Source organism: Cydia fagiglandana, chromosome 8 (assembly GCF_963556715.1).
Source record: "Cydia fagiglandana chromosome 8, ilCydFagi1.1, whole genome shotgun sequence".
In the NCBI taxonomy this organism is placed as follows: Eukaryota; Metazoa; Arthropoda; class Insecta; order Lepidoptera; family Tortricidae; genus Cydia; species Cydia fagiglandana.
The window spans coordinates 5,592,492-5,610,680 of NC_085939.1; the positions used below are offsets into that span (position 1 = coordinate 5,592,492).

The 18,189-nt window shown below is 38.2% G+C and overlaps 1 protein-coding gene across 2 annotated transcripts in view; it reads right to left on the reverse strand.

Annotated features, from left to right (window-relative positions):
• LOC134666517 (uncharacterized) overlaps positions 1–18,189 on the reverse strand; it is a 62,616-nt gene that overhangs the window by 12,567 nt on the left and 31,860 nt on the right. For both annotated transcript variants that reach the window (XM_063523705.1, XM_063523704.1), the window contains exons 6-9: positions 17,367–17,511; positions 14,481–14,704; positions 13,174–13,666; positions 11,904–12,101 (exon numbers count right to left, since the gene is read on the reverse strand). In XM_063523705.1, the coding sequence (XP_063379775.1) occupies positions 11,904–12,101; positions 13,174–13,666; positions 14,481–14,704; positions 17,367–17,511 (1,060 nt within the window). The remainder of the gene's footprint in view (positions 1–11,903; positions 12,102–13,173; positions 13,667–14,480; positions 14,705–17,366; positions 17,512–18,189) is intronic.

An 18,189-nucleotide genomic window follows, 5' to 3' on the forward strand; every position in this document is an offset into this window, starting at 1 on the left:
AGGTGTTTCGGCAGGAAAGGCCTTGGCAGACTTATAAATTCCTGAAATGAGGGTTCATACCTACCGACTAGAATTGGTTTCATGGTGGTATCAGATGGGTTAGTGTACGGTAACCGATGGTCATCTTGCTTATAATCTCGTCTGCCAAGGTGTTTCGGCAGGAAAAACCTTGGCAGACTTATATATTTCTAAAATGGGGGTTAATACCTACCGACTGGAATTGGTTTCATGGTGGTATCAGATGGGTTAGTGTAGGGTAACCGATGCCGACCTTGCTTACATAATCTCGTCTGCCATGGTGTTACGGCAGGAAAAGCCTTGGCAGACTTATATATTCCTGAAATGAGGGTTCATACCTACCGACTGGAATTGGTTTCATGGCGGTATCAGATGGGTTAGTGTACGGTAACCGATGGTCATCTTGCTTATAATCTCGTCTGCCAAGGTGTTTCGGCAGGAAAAACCTTGGCAGACTTATATATTCCTAAAATGGGGGTTCGTACCTACTGACTGGAATTGGTTTCATGGTGGTATCAGATGGGTTAGTGTAGGGTAACCGATGCCGACCTTGCTTACATAATCTCGTCTGCCAAGGTGTTTCGGCAGGAATAGCCTTGGCAGACTTATATATTCCTGACATGAGGGTTCATACCTACCGACTGGAATTGGTTTCATGGTGGTATCAGATGGGTTAAATTAGGGGTCCCGTTGGCCACCTTTGAGAGCGTCTGCCAAGCACTTCCGGCTAAAAAAATACTGGCAGACTTCGCTTTTATGTGTCTACATGTAAATTTCTAACTGCTGCCATAATTATTATTTCGGTATCAGATGGGTTAAATCAGCCCCCTTTTTTCGCACCGGAAGTGGCCTTCTTTTTCGTACTTTCGGCAAGTTCCGCCGTGGCAGACTATCGAATTCGGACTTAGCATCACTTTTATGGTTTCCCATTGTGTATTTCATCGTGGTATCAAGTCGGTTAGAAAATTTGCGGCCGGCTCTTCTACTATTATTAAATGTTATTTCGGATACTGAGAAATATATGGAAACTACGATTCCAAATAAGCGTAGAACTCAATATGTTTAACGTGACGAGTTTATACAACTGACTATAACTCACGAAATTCCAATCGGACATGCCCTTGAAAAGTTAAGTTAAATTTTTATTTTGGTGCTTTGTTTTACTAAAACTAATAAAAAAATGTGACCAATTAAAGCCATTTTAGTTCATACAAAGTTTTATTTAAGTCTCAGACATTTTGGACACAATTCACTAACAATTGGACCGAAGAGTTTATGGAAGCTATTGTGTTTCTAAAAATACGAACGACATCATTTGTGTACTCCTGTCCAAAATCTCTAAGAGTGTCTTGAGTTTGTGATAGTTGAACCCAGTTCTTCTCTTCCAAGTGCTGCTGACAAATGCGACATTTCGGAGGCAAATAAAAGTTATGCCCAAGTAATATTTTGGCCTTCTCGATGTCCGGAACTTCCAATAAATTTATGACATAGGTAGTGACGCAGGGCATAAATCATAAAGTGCTAAGAGATTGTATATCTAATATAACAACAATATATCTTCTAATCTGCAAAATATAACAGCGGTGGTCAACGGGTAAAACACAGTTTTTTTCAATTACCCGTAGTCCCATTTCGGTGCAGTGGGTATACGGGGAAAAAAAATTACCCGTGGTCCCCCGTGGTACAAAAGCCGTGGTACCACGGTTAAAACCCGAGAATACGTGCTGCACCACGGAGAAAACCTCTATTATACGAGTACGTAATTAAACTAGTTAGCAAAAACGAAAGTCTCTCTTTTGAAATCAATCTTACCTAGGTATAGTTATCGAAGCGGAGATTAAAAATAAAAATACATATATTTCTTCAATAAGTATTGACTGTATTTTACATTTTAGCTGAAAATAAGCTAAGTAAAAAAATAAATAAGCCTTGAGTGCTTTTTTTTCTGAAAATTTAAGGTTCAACCCATCATTTAGTTTAACTACGAGCATGACTTACGGAAGTTACGGAACTATTTTAGTTTTGAGATTGATAAGTTCGACAAATGGGTAAGTGATTAATTTTAAATATTAATCTTGGCATGTATACCTAACAGAATAGTCTAAAATACCAAATGTATTTAAAATAATCGGCGTGGTAAAAAAATTGTGTTTCTATCGGTAGCAACGTGCATTTAACCGCCGTGTCTTGAACCCTCGCTTCGCAACGCTCAAGATTCCACTTTTCGAATCTTGGTATCTTTCGCTTGCTCGAGTATCAATATTAGCACGAGGACAAACACCATCTTTGCCGCCTTAAGTAAGTAATTAAGTTATTTGTTTTGTGTTTGTTTTACAAAACACAAAACAAATAACTTAATTGTTTGTTTACGAGATTCACATCCACAAAGAACATCTCGTAGCTATCGCATTAAACAGGAAAAAAATGCATTCTTTATAACCTTGGGGAATTCATCATCATATCATTCATATCATACCTACATCGAGTTGTGTATAAAACCCACAAAAACCTTAGAAGCTCCTTCTTGGAAATTATTAGGGTTCTAAACCAAGCGTGAAAGGCGTATGGTAGGGTAAATAAATCAAAGAGTAGGTGAATAGTTATTATTTTGAGTCGCCGAATGTGAATGAAATAATAGTTTTCAACGATACAAGTGCGAAAAATAGGAAATTCGCAAGGACTTTTAAAACGCGGCCGAAAGAAGTGTTTTAAATTGACACGGGTTGTGAATTACCTTTTTGCACGTGTATCGTACAAGTACAAAGTTTTATACTGCCCGATTAGAAACGATCTCAAAATAATGATGTCACATAATGTAGCCTAAAGTAGGTAAGTCACTAGGGGTGACGTAAGGATGCTAACGAGAGTTAGAGTTATATACGAGTACGAGTACCTATGTGAGTTAGGAGTTGGAACAAAGAAACTTATATACCTATGTATTTACATATACACAAACAAAAAGTCATTACACTTCTTATTTTTGGGCAGTCGTATAAAAAAACGACGTCGCCGACATTGAACTTTGGTTACACGGTCGCGTCATCGAGTGGAAATTATATTTTCAGAATTGTGTAGGTAGTAGGTAGGTATATCCAACTCTGTATAATATGTATAATTATGTGTCTAACAAATAATATTGAATTTATTAAAATTTATTATCCTACGAATAAATGCCTATTTAACTTTTTAGCCAGATGTGCTTTTGCGAAATTATGGCATACCTATAGGTACTTATAGGTAAAGTGTTACTTATAATTTATACCTAATCACATATTTTAAGGTGTCTATAGGGGTAAACTTACCTAGGTACAGGTAACTTCATGTATTTTTCGGTAGGTTAATATGTTACACTTCGAAGGCCGCAATAATATGTGACCCGCTCTTATGGCTCTACAAATAAGATCGTGTCAGATATTTTTGCGGCCCTCGCTGTGTAACATATTATTGCAGGTAACTGTACCTCCTAAGTACCTATCGTATCGGTTTACCTATAACAATTCCATTATACTGTGTTGTTATTATCAAATCTCCGAACCATCGCTGATAAAACATTTTGTTTTGAGATTTTTGTTTGAAGTTTGCTGTAAGTATTGTAGTAGCTATCAGTGCGATACGCCGGGCATTGAAAATTTTTTGGTAGTTATTAAAACATGCGTATACAAATTACAAAACTAAAACAATACCCAATCAAAATTGTTTACTACTTTGTTACTTAGTTATTCACTACTACAGGTACCAGCAGATTTATTTACGCTTTCGCAAAAATATTCTCCGTACAGATAATAATGATTTTGATTAGATACGATCTAATTTATACTGATATGGGTATTATAGGTTAGGCGCGGCGATGTATCATCGGCAAAATCATATGTTGAACAATTTTTATGGCTAGGTAGTGATTTTTTATTGTCTATATAATGGTGTGTCACTTTGTCACAATACTCGTTCTCTCCATGTTAGTCTAATAACACTATTATCAGGTATTGTTTCGCTCTAGTTACCTACAGCAGGAGCACTAAGTACTTACTTCATAGCATTGAATGACGACGAGCGGCTTAGATTTATTATTTTTCATGTTGAATTGAAACCAACACTTCCAATGTTTACTATGAAGTCAGACCATGGTTTATGGAACGATCGAATTTCAAACGATGCACTTCACGCGGCACGCATTAACTTCTCGGAATGCATTCGAACTAATCCGTTTGGTATGGTTAAAAACGGTAAATAAATTTATATGTTTGCGTGAAGGTCGGAGTAGTTTTCCGTTTTCCGATAGTTTTTCGCGAGTTGTGCGAAGTGCGGGCGGCGGAGTGCGGTGAGCGCGAGCGACTGCCGTCAAGTACACAGCAACAGCACGGCTCTGGCTGCGGGCGCTTCGGTCTCGGTCTTGTTGTTATCAGTGCAAGGCGGAATCAATGCGAAATCTCGGCGCTCGATATTATGAACCAATAAATCGTTGATAATTAGAGTTAGACCAAAACATGCCTGCACGCGCAGAACTTCTATGAAATCATGACGTATAAATAACACTTGCACTGCGTGTGCTATGAAAATCGTTGCAGACTTCTCTTGGTTAAACTTTATCCACCTTAATTTAATGCGACAGATAACTGCAACGTTCTAGTTTGATGACAATGGTGACAGTTCATATACATTGATCATGTCGCCTGTGTAACAGTCAACGTCGACCACGTTTGGTTAAAACATAATCATGGTTGTTCAAAATGCTCAAGATAAATCAATATCTAATCATCTAATATTTTTCAAAGGAGCCGCGAATATCTTTCTCATTCGTTGCATAGAGGAGAGCTCTTTAAAGAAATCAAACAGCTTCATTAATTTTTTTGAGTTTCCTACAAACGGTAGGTGTAGGCACAACATATAAATATGGCAATGCAATGTTAACATTGTACTTCGCTACCTTAATCATTTTATCGATCACTATGGTAATTAAGGGGTCTTTTCAGAAGGACTTATTTTCTATTTGTGTGTAGTAGGTACTCCTAGATAAATATTACCATGAAATGAACTAACCTACACCAGAGACCGTTATTATGGTGGGTTTATTATCAATTTCTACAAGTAGGCAAGTAAGTACTCGTATTTTCTTTAAGGTCAAGAATTGCTGCACCCTCGGTGCCATTGCATACTGTACAGCAAGGCATTAGAATGACACTTGTCCACCAACCACTTGTAACCAGTTGGGTTACCCACTTAGAATAAGCAGGAAAACCACCGTTACGGGTAAAATCATCAGATGAATATCGACGATTAACCGACCACAAACTGGTATCTCACTCCACTATTCACTCTTAAATCGGTCTTGTGCTCATGTTATTTAGGTCGAGATTTCAAGCGTACACGTCGAGCGTCATACGAACTTGCGGAAGTTATGTCGGGATATAGCATATTGTAGCAGTGATTGCGATCTAAACCGAATAGCAGAGTGATCTAACTGTTTCGTTATTGTAATTAAAATTCTTTATCAATCCCGGCTTACGCGGCGCAGGTAATTAGAAAAGTCTCCGCCGCTTGAGATCCAACAGTACAAAAGCTATTGTCATTTTTATCAAGATTTCGGATGCTTTTGTAACTGACGTATTTGCCTGTTGCCACGAAGCTTAGTGAACACGACGTGAAATCTCAATGTAGGTAAATAATATAGAAAACTAACTTGCAAAAAATATAGATCTGACCCATCAAAGTTCGAGGTGTTCTTATCCTTATGGAACCCATCATCAGAACCTTGACATATAAATGTTCCTTAAAAACCATATTTGCTTAACAAACCTGAACTTGCTTGAACTAAGAAGACAAATGAAAGACGGAGGTATGGAGTAACAAACATTTAAAAAAAAAACATACAACTGAATTGATAACAAAAGGAGGAGGCCTTTTGAGATTAGGAAGTCGGTTAAAAACGATTTCCAGCTTGCTGGGAATTAATTCTTCGAGAAAAACTAGTTTGCTTGGCCTAAGTCTCAGGAAGAGTTTTTAATATTTTAGTACTAATTAGTAATTAAATACAAGGACATCGTTAGGTAAATCCTTTCTATTTTACTAAATCCTTTAAAAACTGCCTTAAATACCACATTAAAATGATCTTGGTACCTAAGTTAATTTCACAGTAGGCTTTCTGTATTGCAAATCGCTTTGAATTTGCTGCAACTTTTCAACGATTCAAATATAAGTGGACGAAATTAAAAGTTAAAACCAGCATAACGTTAATTAACTTAATAAGGCCGCTAATTCGCTGCCTAATAGCGTACCTTGTATGGTTACCGCACATAACTAGAGTAGTAGCGGACAGATTAAAGGCATATTATGCATACCGAGCTGTGAACTGCCGGCCTAGCCAAGGTTACAATCGCTATCGCTTCGACAACGAAAAGCATTATGTCTCTCTATCACTCTTCCATATTGGTGCGACAGTGACAGTTGCGTTTCGATCGCTACGGAGCGTAAGCGATCGGCATCTTGGCTACGCGGCCTGATGGCCTACCGCGAACCACATCCGACGTGTTGCCTCTCTGTCGCACTTGTGAATTCGTATCGTACGCTAGTGTGACAGGGAGGCAACACGTCGAACGTGGTTCGCGGTTCGCTGGTGCTATTACGGAGGATCGTGGGCTTCTTATTTTTAAGCACGCAATTAAATAAGTATTAAAATTGGATAATCCTTTGTGATGTTTTGCTTTATTACTTCGTTTTAATTATCAACAAAATAGCCCTATGATTTTGGATTTTAACGATAATGATGAGAATGTATTAATTTTTTTTTTCAAAACCCCTCAGAAGTGAACCATTAACGGGGTTAATATCGCAATTGTGTAAAATGTACTCGTTTAACTCAGAACAACAGGTATAGATATCGGTTGACGGCTTCTTTGAAGTTCCTGTTTATATTCTATAAATTAGCAATAATAGTCTACTAGACAAACTGAAAACGGCGAAAAATAGAGATTGAAATATGTACGTGTATACTCTCATCATTGGATTCGGAATGATTTATGGAAACATGTTTTCGAAGCGTTTATTAGCACACAAAAAAAATCTAAGTTATAGTACAGACAAAAAAACCGGCCAAGTGCGAGTCGGACTCGCGCATGAACGGTTCCGTGCTAACGGCAAAAAAATCATGTTTTTTGTATATTTTGTTTTTAGTATTTGTTGTTATAGCGGCAACAGAAATACATCATCTGTAATTTCAACTGACTATCACGGTTCATGAGTTACAGCCTGGTGACAGACACGTGGACGGATAGACGGACTTACGGACAGACGGATAGACAGACAGACGGACAGCGGAGTCTTAGTAATAGGGTCCCGTTTTTACCCTTTGGGTACAGAACCTTCTTTCTTTTTTCCGCCTTCCGCCTTTTTACCTAAGGTAAAAAGGCGGAAAAAAGAAGATGTTTTTTCACCAATTTCTCAAAAATTATTAATATTTAAGAAATCTTAATAGAATATTATTAAAGAAGAGAAAATTTGCAATAAAAAGTCCCTACTTGCAGAACTATAATAATCTCCATTACCTATTTAAGTATACCTACTTTTTATTGAACAACACAGCCCTCCGCGCCTCATTTTCGGGATACGCGCGCGGCGTGAAAAAGCGAGTAACATTAAATCTTATTTTAAAGGTTTAAAAATTCATTTAAAAGGAAATATGGTGTAATTAAACATAAGTACCTATACATATTATATTTTTATATCACCTCCGAAGTAAGTAAATCATTTTTTATTGGTTTTATTGTTTTTGTAATTTGTATATTAAATCTGTTTTTCTTACAAACTTAGTCTATCCGATCAGGCAAGATGTGGCTGAAAATTGATTACGAGCAGGCACAGGCAGTTACTTCGTTTGTTAAAAGAACATTTTTCCGTTTTAACATCTTTAATAGGTATAATTTAAATATTTATCAATAATATAACAAATAACAAAGAAAATGAAAAAAAAAACTAAACGTTAAAATTAAAACTAAACTATAACAAATCTTAAAATAAACTTATAAATAAAAAATGCTCTCAGGTCACCTTCGTGCGTTATGGTGAACATTATTTATATTTTATTATACCCTTGTTACGTCATACTGCCTATTTTTCACAGACCTATTATTAGTTGACCTCTATTTTGCATAGGTTTGTAAATAAGGGATCAGCCATTAATTACGTCACACACGAATTTCTAGGTTTTTTGACACCTCCCCCCCTCCATTGTCACACTTGGTCACATTTTGCAAACCCCCCCCCCAAATTAAAAAAAAATATTTTTGGTAAAAGAAATATGTATTAGTAATTTTATAACACAAAACTAATTAGGAACGAAAATTACTTACTTCCAAAACCTCATTATTTAAATGTACAGCGAATAAAAAAATATATATTAATTTTCGGTTACTGGTGAATAGTCTGAATAGTGATGAAGTTAAAATGACGTCACAATGTTTGTGAAACAGCCGCCAAGCTGAAGTGGGACTGGGCGGGACACGTTTGCCGTATGCCGGATGACTTGTGGGCAAAAACAACAACCAATTGGGTCCCACATCAAACCCGGGGTCGCGGCAAACCTCGACGGCGTTGGCGAGATGACCTTGACGCCTTTGATAGGTACTGGTGGGAGACGGGTCAAGACAGGGATACGTGGAAAGGGAGGAGGGAGGCCTTTGCCCAGCAGTGGGACACGCTAGGCTCATATAAATAAATAATAAATAAATGTTTGTGATTCCCCCCTCCCCCATGTCACAACATGTCACATTTTCTTGACCCCCTCCCACCCTCTAAACGTGTGACGTAATTAATGGATGACCCCTAATGTGTTCGTATCGATGCCTACTCGTCTCAATTTCGTAAGTTTTACCCTTCATGTTACTAAGGCTACTAAGCCTATAAGCCTATTAAGCTATCTAAAAATAAAGATAGTTTTAAGGTTCCTTGGCCAATATGGCAAAAACGGAACCCTTGTAAGTACTTACCTATGTAGTTTCGTCCGTCCGTCCGTCTGTGTGTGGTTTGTCATTATAACAGCCATTTTACTCGGAAACCATATAGGTAAGATATATTTAATCGAAATTGGGAACGTAGGTTTAAGATACATATACATATTTTAAAGTTAAAAAAATGTTTTTTTTTACTAAATTCAACTGCCACACATCATTTCATTAGATAGGTCTTTAAAATAACAAGTTTGTTAAAAACGTTTTATTTTTTTATGCGTGGTCCTACACGCTCTTGGCCGAGGTTTTTTCATAATATATTTTTATTGGTACCTATTTATTTATTTAATTGGTTATAAAGTGTTACAGTATATTATCATTTTTATTTTATCCATTTTATTATCAGTTATTTCATATGTATCTCTCAGTTACTTAAAGGTTAGCTGGAAGAGATCCCTTAACGGGATAAGTTCGCCTTTGTACACATTTATTGTATTATCTTTGTGTTATGTACTTGTTTTGTGCAATAAAGTGTTTACTACTACTACTACTACTACTACCTACTACAGTATAAATTACAAAATTGACCTTTATTAAAAATACCATTTTAGTTAAAATCATGTCGATTGGATTGGATCGAATGGTTTTCATTATATAGACACGATGTGTTTTAAATTTCTATTACAAATTTATTTTTTTAGTTTTCAGATTTTTCCCTGTGGTACGAGTACTTATAGTGTAACAAGACAATATTACTTGCCAAATTTTAAAGTTCTATGTCAACAGGAAGTACTTACCCTGTATATTTTGGTTCCCTTTAGAGTGTCGAAATATATGTTTTATGCGGCTTAAACGGACGTATCTTTTATTACGTTGAATTTGATTAGAATTTGTTTTTTTTTTTCACAGCTGCCAGAGACGCTAGACCTGAGTTTTTGAGCTTTAATTTCAACACTACCTATACATCCACGCGTTCTCGAAATAAATGGTCTTGACAGACAGACAGACAAATGAAAGGTCTGACGGACGGACAATAAAGTGATCCTATAAGGGTTCCGTTTTTTTCCTTTTGAGGTACGGAACCCTAAAAACGGAAGTGCTGCGAAGATACTTCATGTTGTTGTTGTTTCATTGTTTTGTTTGAATGAAATTCATTCATAAAGTAGATATACACTTTTGCAGCTCGCTGTACACTGTACATAGTATCTGGGCTATAACCGCGAAAATCGAAGTTCGCAAATTACGGGCATTTTTCTCTGTCACTCTAATTACGCCTTCATTGGAGTAAAAGAGAAAGATCCCCGCGATTTGCGAATTGCGGTTTTCGCGGTAGCCCCTCTGAGCACGGCTTGACTTGGGCTCGACATACTCTTGGTCGGTTTTAATTCAATGGTTATTTGTTATCAACAAGTCGTTTACCTATAGGCACTGGTCCCACCGCGAGCTAGTAAGCTATGAGCTATCGGCTATAAACACGAACAAAAGATAAGCACTCCCGTGTAAATAAAAGAGACACGGCGATATTTATAGTATGTTTATAGTTACTCGCCCAGCGGTGAGCTATAAATATCGCCGTGTCTCTTTTATTTACACGGGAGTGCTTATCTTTTGTTCGTGTTTATAGCCGATAGCTCATAGCTTCCTAGCTCGCGGTGGGACCAGTGCCATATGGTAGTCGGCCTAGGAGTCTCCTCATTTACATGTTAAGTATGCGACCAGCCGAGGCAACTACCTACGCTACTAACCGTGTCCGCAACCAATTTCACTCATTATACTATTTTACCGAGAATGCTGATGCTGGTCGAGTAACATTTTTCACACCAAAATCCGTGATATTACGGACTTTCAAATAACTTTATTTTTCAAGGGGGAATATGTGTAGCCTTAGAACGATTTGCAATTGGAATAATGTGGCGAGTTGGAAAAAGGTTTTTATTTAAATAATTTTCTCTGTTTAAGTAAAAACTGTTGAAATCTTTAATCAGTAAAGTTATTTAATTTCACATGTAATAAATAGGTGTCTAAGATGAACGAGTGTTGTTTAAATCAAATAAATTACTATTATATTAAGTCAGTAAGTAAACACTTTATTGTACGAATAAGACATATTTTACAGCAGATTGAACGTATAACGTGTAGTACAAAGGCGGACTTATCCCTATGAGGGCTATCTCCCTGTTAACCTAAAAGAGTAATTAAAAACTATACCTAAAGTAACTAAGTAATTAATTTACATTGTCACTGTCAGGTTAATTTGTCTTCTACAATTCGCGAAAAAAAGTTCAAACCCAAACAATTATAAGATTATAAATTATAGTAGATAATAAAAGTAGTATAAAAATGCATGTCAAATAATGTATACACCAGAAAATCTGAATATCCTCTGAAACTAGATTCAATGAAATAAATTTATCAGAACGCAACCTCTCTTAACGAGAATCTCTATAATTGAGACATTTTTTTGGTCCTGGCACGACCTGCTTAAATGGAAACCTGGTAAACTGATACAAAATTGCTGGTCCCTTGAGATTTCAATTATCCAGGTTTCGCTTAAGGTAAAATAAACCCGTTAGGCCCACTTGCACCATTCCACTAACCCGGGGTTAACCGGTTAAAACTGGCGTTACCATGGTTACCAGTACAATTTGACATTAGGTTAACGGTTTAACTGATTAATCCCGGGTTAGCGGAATGGTGCAAGTGATGGGCCTTCGTAACATTAATTACGTTGCAGACTTATCTCGGCCTAAAGTGGCCCACTGATTAACAGTCCGCTGGACAGTATCGGCCTGTCAGTTAGAACAAAATTTTGACAGTTCCGAACAACTGACAGGGGGTCGATACCGTCCGGCGGACTGTTAATCAGTGGGCCCCTTAAGTCTAATCGCCTGAGATAAGTGGTAGACGGTGCTCAGTAGGTACTATTTAATCCTCTCAAAAACTTACCAAACTGTCAACATCGTTGTTCTCAGCTTTCCCTGCTTCGCCGGGGTCCTGCCCCGAGAACATCTTCCGATGGACCTTCTTGAACTCGTCTATCAGGGCATCATGCTGCTTCTTCTTGTCATCGGTCGGCAACGGTAAGCTCGCCTTCTTTATAAGACTTAAAGGTAGGCTGTTCTCTGGATTCGAGTTCTTCTTGTTCTAAGTGAAAGAAAAACTAGTTAGGTATTCAAAATAACTCTACAATAGAATTCAGTGTGAAAAATGGTTTGATGTTTTTAAATTTAGGTACTTTTGATAATTATGTTCTTTTTTATTTTGGGTTCAACTAGAAATATGCGTATTTTAGTAACGTTTTGACAAATAACATAATACAGTTTTCAAAGAAAACTTGGAATACATTAGAAATGATTACTTAAATATTAATATCAGCGAAATATTAGGTACAGTCACCTGCAATAATATGTTACACAACAAAGGCCGCAAAAATATCTGACACGATCTTATGACTCTACAGTCATAAGAACGTATCACATATTTTTGCAGCCTCCGAGGAGTAACATATTATTGCACGTGACTGTACCTACAATACAGAATAATCGGGATTGGTACCTACAAGAAGTAAAAATATATACTTTTTTATAACTTTGGCTTTATGGCTCCTCTACACGATGGGCCAGCGCCGGCTACTCCAAGGGATGCATTTATGCGTTAGGCACTGGTCCCACCGCGAGCTAGTAAGCTATGAGCTATCGGCTATAAACACGAACAAAAGATAAGCACTCCCGTGTAAATAAAAGAGACACGCCGATATTTATAGTTACTCGCCCAGCGGTGAGCTATAAATATCGCCGTGTCTCTTTTATTTACACGGGAGTGCTTATCTTTTGTTCGTGTTTATAGCCGATAGCTCATAGCTTACTAGCTCGCGGTGGGACCAGTGCCTAACGCATAAATGCATCCCTTGGAGTAGCCGGCGCTGGCCCATCGTGTAGATGAGCCATTAGCTATTCTACATGAAAAGTAAATAAATTCTTTGTAGGACTATTATACTCAAAATTCAATGGTGAAGTTTTTATGGTGAAAAATTATTATTTAAATATAAATCTAAAGATCTTTGATCCTAGGCCGGATCCTAAAAACCTTATATATTTGAATCTTTATATATCGTCAGGAATATACTGTTTATCTTTATGGTTTCTTCTGAGCACCATTTGTTATCAGGGCCTTAAAGTCAGACGTAGAATAAAATGCGTAATCCCAACATACTCACCAATTTCCTTTTCTGTATCTCTTCGGCAATAGCACTCGATAGCGTCCCACAACTAGAAATGCTTGTAGTGTCAGAGCTAAGGTCTTTCTTCATTGGAGGCGGGTAGTTGCAATGTGGTTTGCCACAAGCCGGCGCGCTCGTGTGATGCACCTCGACCACTATGGTTTTTTTGTCATTGTCCCTATTCGACTGATTAGCAGAAAATGTACTTTTCCTAGGAGATTGATTATCGTAACTACATTGTATCGTGGCACCGTCTTCAGTTAAATTAATTATAGTTCTATTTGATGGGCTGCTAATTATTTCTTTCTTATTAATATTATTTTTCCTAATGTTACTTTTATTTTCGTATGTGTGGGGATTATTTGGTATACTAGGGCAATCGTAATCAGGTTCTATGTCTGATGGTGCGTCGAAGTTGTGAATGTCCATGTTCTTCCAGTCGAAATCTAAACTATCCCACGTCCGCCGCTTCAGTCGATTCATATTCAGTCTGTAACAAAGATACATTTTAAAATCAAGTATTTACTTTTAAGTTTAAAATATTAATTGTTTTCATACTTTATTTGTCTGTTTATTATGCATTGGCCCGTACCAGATCACGAATCTGTGCCAATTTTGGTATATACGTTTGCCCAGAATCCCTTGACCCGTGGCAAAATATCAGGACGCTAGGAAGATGACACGGACGGTACCTACACACTCTTTAACGCAGAATTCTATTTGGGTATTTCTACAATATTATGTTTATCGGGGTCGGGGGGCGGGGGAGGCTTTTGGATCTGGGTGGCCCCGGCGCTGCGGAAGAGCAGCCATTCCGCCCTCTCGTGAAGAAGCACTATACTCGGCTCCGCAGCTTCTGCTTATTTTGTAGCCTAGCTGCTTCAGCGGTTCTCTCCTGTATCTCCGTATGTATGTTGTATAAGTACCACCATTTTTGCTTGACCGTAGCGTGCCCCTTATTCACAGCATCTGGCGAGAGCAGCGCGATTTAAGCGCTGCGGCGTTGGGCTAGGACCATGTATGTTATAGGTATATTTGTATTGTATACTGAAGGCGCAGCGTGGGTAGACCCTCCACAGGACTGATGACCTGAGGGCCTACCGCGAACCACGTTCGGCGTGTTGCCTCACTGTCGCACTTGTAAATTCGTTCGTAAGTGTTACCTCCCTGTCACACTGACTCCCGCGACTTTTACCAGAGGTCCTAACCTCTGGTAAAAGTCGCGGGAGTCATTGTGGCACTCTTTGGGGGAGGCCTATGTCCAGCAGTGGACTACCTCTCGCTGATATGATGATGATACTGACCTATCAGCGCGATCGGCAGCCTCTTCCGCCACACTGGCGAGCCGCCTTCTCAGCGCCGCCGGAGGGGCCAGTGGGACGTGAGCGACCGGCGCGGGACTCCGCTCCCCTGCGGCCGATGACGCCGAGCTGTTGTAGCCGGAACTCTCCGGGGACACCAGCTCGGTGCCGGCTCCTTCGCGGATAAGCAGCTCCAGCCGGCCCGATGCTTTCATGGCTGATATAGCCTGAAAAATGTGAGATGTATTTTAGACAGATTTTTAGGTAATCCAATGGTTGTTTGGAAGATATCGCTCTTTAGCGATAAGACCGTCGATTGTGTTACCTCTGCTTTTAAGTTTGTGATTTGTACCGTTTTCTTTTATTTAAGTGTGCAATGACTAATTCCAATAAGGCCTAGTTTCCCCTCTTACTGGAGTCAGTTACGGATCGCTGCCATATATGACCCAAAATTTTTTTATTAAGCTATGAGCTTCATCACATATGATCTCTGAGTAATTCTAAGCATTTCTAGCCTCGGAGGCGATAAGAAGCGTGCGTCTAGTCGAGGAGGGCGGAGTACAAAGATGGCCGCCACCCGTCATCATTCAAAAAAATCTGTTCTGGTCTTGGTGGCTACTAGGGCAAGTTTGGTATCATTTTCGTATAAACCGAAGACGTGGAATTCATTGCTGATATTTGTTTTTTTCAGCTTCATAGTAATTTTGCAAGAAAAACGTAAAAAGATAAAAATTTGGGATGGAGGTTTTTGCTTTGAGAGCTAATAACTTTTGTATAGTGGCCAAAAGTATCATACAAAAAATACTATAATAAAGCGCAATTCATGCAGCTTCTAAACATATACATGTTTAGTAATATCCTACTGCAAAAAGATGGTGAAAAAATTATTAAATGACCGCAGCGCGGGTAGTTGTACTCTCGCTAGGCGGCGTTTATCTTACAAAATGGTCGAGTACGAGTATCTACGTAGGTAACTATGCTTACTTTGCTAGATTTTATGATGACGAATAAAATGCTTTCTGTATATTTAATGTCCGCAGTTTCCAGTACACAGACATAATTCTGGTATAGGTTAAAAAAATACATACAGTTATCCCCATGTCTAAAGAGGAGGGCGGCTCGCTTAACAAATAAGATCATGTACAACCGCAATTTCAGGTTGGGTTAGGTTCGTTAGTTACCTTTTATCCCTCAGAGCAGAAAATAGAAGCCCCGCGAGGCGGGGCTTCGTTGGTTTGTCACCAAGTCATACTTGCATAACCTATATTAGTATGACAAATATACATAGCTGTTATGATTTCTAAATGTAAGCTCTCCGCATAATAGTTATTTGTTTTACAAGGGGGCAAAGTTGTTGTTTAACCGCTCGTGCTAATATCGATACCCGATCAAGCGAAAGATTTCAAAATTGAACCACGAGCGTAGTGAGTGGTTCGAAAAATGGAATCTTGAGCGTTGTAAGGGTTTCAAAGAACGAGGGTTAAACAAAATTTGCCGCCGAGTGAAACACAGAATTTTTCGCCACACCAACCTGAAGCAAATATTAAATGTAAAATATCAAACAAAATCAAACCAAATCAAATCCAAATGAATGTTATGTGCAGGTTGAAGTTATTTATTAAAAACAACAAGTAAGTACCTATAAAATTACTTAAAGTGAGTTATAGCATGAAAATTATCGTGAAAATGAATATTTTGCTCTACTTAGGAAGCTAAGTAGTACAATTTCTCTCATAAATAGTGTTTTAATATTATCAGCAAAAATAAGAGCGCTATTTTATTAGAATAATTTCATTTATAATAGTTATTTCTCGGACCCAATTTTGGACCCGGGTATATCCTTAAACTACGTTCAAAAGAGAGGTATGGGCACTGTGAATGTCATCTCGCTTTGTGTGGTAGGGCACATCACAGCGGATGTCATTCCAGATCTATCCGAGCAGAGCCCAACTGGGGAAGTACGTACTTACCTCCACCTTACCCCCCCCAAACCCCACTCAAATCGTTGCAAGTGCATTAAAATTAAAGTGCATAAAATTATGTCTGTATGATGAATTATGTCTGCATGAAAGTATTTTATTCGTCGTCATAAAATCTAGCAAAGTAAGCATACCTACGTAAATACTCGTACTCGATTATTTTGCAAGATAAAAGACGGTCCGCAAGATAAACGAAAGTCCAACTACCCGCGCTGCGGTCATTTAATAATTTTTTCACCATCTTTTTGCAGTAGGATATTACTCAAGGTGTATATGTTTAGAATCTGCATGGATTACGCTTTATTATAGTATTTTTTATATGATATTTTTGGCCACTATACAAAAGTTATTAGCTCTCAAAGCAAAAACCTCCATCCTAAATTTTCATCTTTTTACGTTTTTCTTGTAAAATTACTATGAAGCTGAAAAAAACAAATATCAGCAATGAATTCTACGTCTCCGGTTTATACGAAAATGATACCAAACTTGCCCTAGTAGCCACCAGGACCAGAACAGATTTTTTTGAATGATGACGGGTGGCGGCCATCTTTGTACCCCCCCTCCCCTTATTGCTTCCCAGGCTTGAAATGCTTAGAATTACTCAAAGATCATATGTGATGAAGCTCATAGCTTAATAAAAATTTTTTGGATCAACTTCATAACTGACTCCGCTATCTGGGTTGGAAGGTCATATGCCAGACGCTTTCGCAAAAACTAGTGCAAAATGGGATAACGCGAGGAAGAAGATGAAGCGTGCAATGAAGAGTATTGTTAATGTTAAATAGAGAAACTTTTACATCAATTACTGTAACTACGTCATCATCATCATCATCTTTCACGCATTGTCTGAGGAGGGAGGCTATTTATATATTTACTAATATATGTATGTGCCTTTATAACTGCAACTTACATCATTAAAAGAAACGTTGGCAAAATCCTGTCCATTGCACGCCAGTATCTGGTCCCCGGGCCTCAAGCCCGCCTCTCGAGCGATTCCATTCTCGCGCACGAACTGCACGAAGATGCCAGGCTTCCATTCGGGCCCCTTGCAGATCCTGCACATAATAAACTATGGTTGAAATCAATTACGATATAAAAGATTGAAATACTCAAATATGATAGGAGAATTATTCTCCTATCTCATATTATATGAGTTATAAAAACATTAAGTAGGACATTTGAACTAACCTAGATAGGAACACCTTACGTATTGAAATTAAAGTTTCGTCAGACATATTCTAAACTGTTTAGACGACAACGGTTTCACTCACTTGAATTTTTAGTCGCTATTGGCGACATGTTTCGGGCCCGTCGGGGTCCTTCCTCAGGCTCGAGTGCTCGCGGCGGCTGCACTTCGTGCGCCGGAACATGTCGCCAATGGCGACTAAAAATTCAAGTGAGTGAAGTCGTCTACGTATCACAGGTAGACACAAATAATAATTTTTGGCGATATAAACCTACTTATTTTAAATTATGTATTGTAAAGTTAACAAAGTATTTACTTATAAACTGTATGCAACATTTATCAGGCGAGTAAATTATGCAGGGGCATGCCCGGCGCATTTTCTTCGTACTCGCCTGTATGCTTTTTCAAAGTTTGTAGGATAAGGGTGCTTAAAAAAGTAGGTAATTGTATTATGCTTGGCATGAATAGCCCCGGCTGATAGTTGATAACTGTGTTGACTGAATGTACCATACGTTGTAGGTATAATGAATAAGCAATTGTATGTATG